This window comes from Propithecus coquereli, unplaced genomic scaffold, assembly GCF_000956105.1.
Source record: "Propithecus coquereli isolate 6110/MARCELLA unplaced genomic scaffold, Pcoq_1.0 Scaffold316, whole genome shotgun sequence".
Lineage (NCBI taxonomy): Eukaryota > Metazoa > Chordata > Mammalia > Primates > Indriidae > Propithecus > Propithecus coquereli.
The window spans coordinates 2,839,294-2,841,132 of record NW_012148797.1 but is presented as its reverse complement, the minus strand read 5'-3'; the positions used below and the strand labels follow the sequence as shown (position 1 = coordinate 2,841,132).

Here is a 1,839-nt window from a genome sequence, read left to right as displayed (position 1 = left end):
GATTTACAGAGGTCCTCTTAAGATTATGGTTGAGATGCAGAAGGAATGTCCAAAGGAGATGAAAAGATCTAATGATTTGTTTTTTTTAAGGAATTCTGTGCTATAATGATTTCAAATTTACTTAGGTGCAAACTTTTCCATGTTTACTCTTTGGTTATTACTAGTATATAAAAATATCTCTAGTTTAGGAAACCACAAAGATATAAATTCAAGAACAAATTAAATGCATCTCAATCTTAAGCTACATTTCTAAATAGCTTTTCTCATATTCATTGTTCTAATTATTTAGTATCTGGTAAGACAAGATGTAACTCAAAGAGGTAGTGTTGTTGAATTTATTCCAAATAGTAGTATGAACCAACTGCTATTCCCTGGACAATCAATCTGGTATTCAAAATCTTTTTAGCCCCAATGTGTTAATTTCAAAATATAAGATTTTATTATGCTATAATCCAAAATAACCTGAAGTCACAAATAAATTTTGCTAGCATCATTCTGTCAGGTTTCCATTACTGTAACCAACTGAAATCAATCCACAATGATTTATACTCAAGGAAAATGGGTAGTGACAAAATTCTTTACAATTAATGTTTCCAGAATCCTTTTTAGAAGTTAAGCTATATTTATTCTTTTCTGGCCATCTAGTCCCATGAAAGATATTGAAGAGTTTCAATTTCCTACACTAACTTTAAAAAAATCACCTTAAAACATCAATATGACATTTAACACATTCAACAATTTAAGATGGAAAGATTTTTCAGCAAGGACAGGTTAACAAGGCCTGAAGAGTGGTTTAAGCTGTTCTGCACATTGACACCATTACCTAAATCCCCAAATCCTTTTATAGTCTAGTTGGGTGCCATAAAAAGATTTAGAAAATTATATTGGTGATAATAAAATTGATGTAACATGCAATGATTAAGAGTACATGGAACATAATAGTGTAAAAACGTGATTAATCAAGCTCTTCTTACTCATAGTGCAATTCCAAGAATAACAATTTTTATACTAAAGTCGCAAATGAACAGCAACTGTAACAATGTCTTATTTGGAATACAGCTAATAAAATGCATCTAGGATGCCATCACCAAAATAACAAAATTACTTAAGACCTGAAAAATTTCCCAACTACCCCTAAATAGGGAACTGGGAGTATTATTAACAGTATCTAGTGGATGACAGCCTCAACACTCACCTTGACAGTGGAACCTGCATAAAGCCTCTGAGCCAGCAGTCTTCCTGCCTGGATCGCTACTGGGGTGAGCTCCAGCTTATCCTCCAATACATCGCCAATGGCATAGATATAAGGCACATTGGTCTGCTCTTCATCTGTGACTGGTATTTTTCCAGTCCTGTAAATTTATTCAGTTAAAAATCATAATCAATTACCCTATTAATAAAGTAGAAGAAAATCCCCTTCCTGCAAAGGAAGCCCAAAACTGTGACTCTAGCTGAAGGCAATGTTCTAACGCATTAAAAACAAAACAAAATTGCTCAGAGGAACTAAAAAGCTTAGTGACAACTCTGGCTACTATTTTGAAAAAATCAAAGAAATAGGAAAACTGTAACAAATAGAATGGAAGAACTGTAACATAGTGGCTACGCTTGAGAATACTAAACTAGGAAGGAAGGAAGGAAAGAAGGAAGGAAGCAAGCAACAGGAAATATTAATGTGAATGGCATTGGAAGAAGAGTTTTCTAAGCATAAAAAGGGAACTCTCTAACTATAGTAAAAATTAACTTTAAGAATCTAACTCTAGAATTGATCAATGCAGTAAATAACCAAAGTAGTATTCAATATGGCATAATAAATGCTTTTTCTTACTTTTCATTTATCTT

The 1,839-nt window shown here is 32.7% G+C and overlaps 1 protein-coding gene across 1 annotated transcript in view; it reads right to left on the bottom strand.

Annotated features, from left to right (window-relative positions):
- The window catches only part of TXNRD1 (thioredoxin reductase 1), a 68,557-nt gene that overhangs the window by 34,040 nt on the left and 32,678 nt on the right, over positions 1–1,839 (bottom strand). The window contains 2 exon segments of the mRNA XM_012650252.1: positions 1,190–1,352; positions 1,826–1,836. Of these exon segments, the coding sequence (XP_012505706.1) occupies positions 1,190–1,352; positions 1,826–1,836 (174 nt within the window).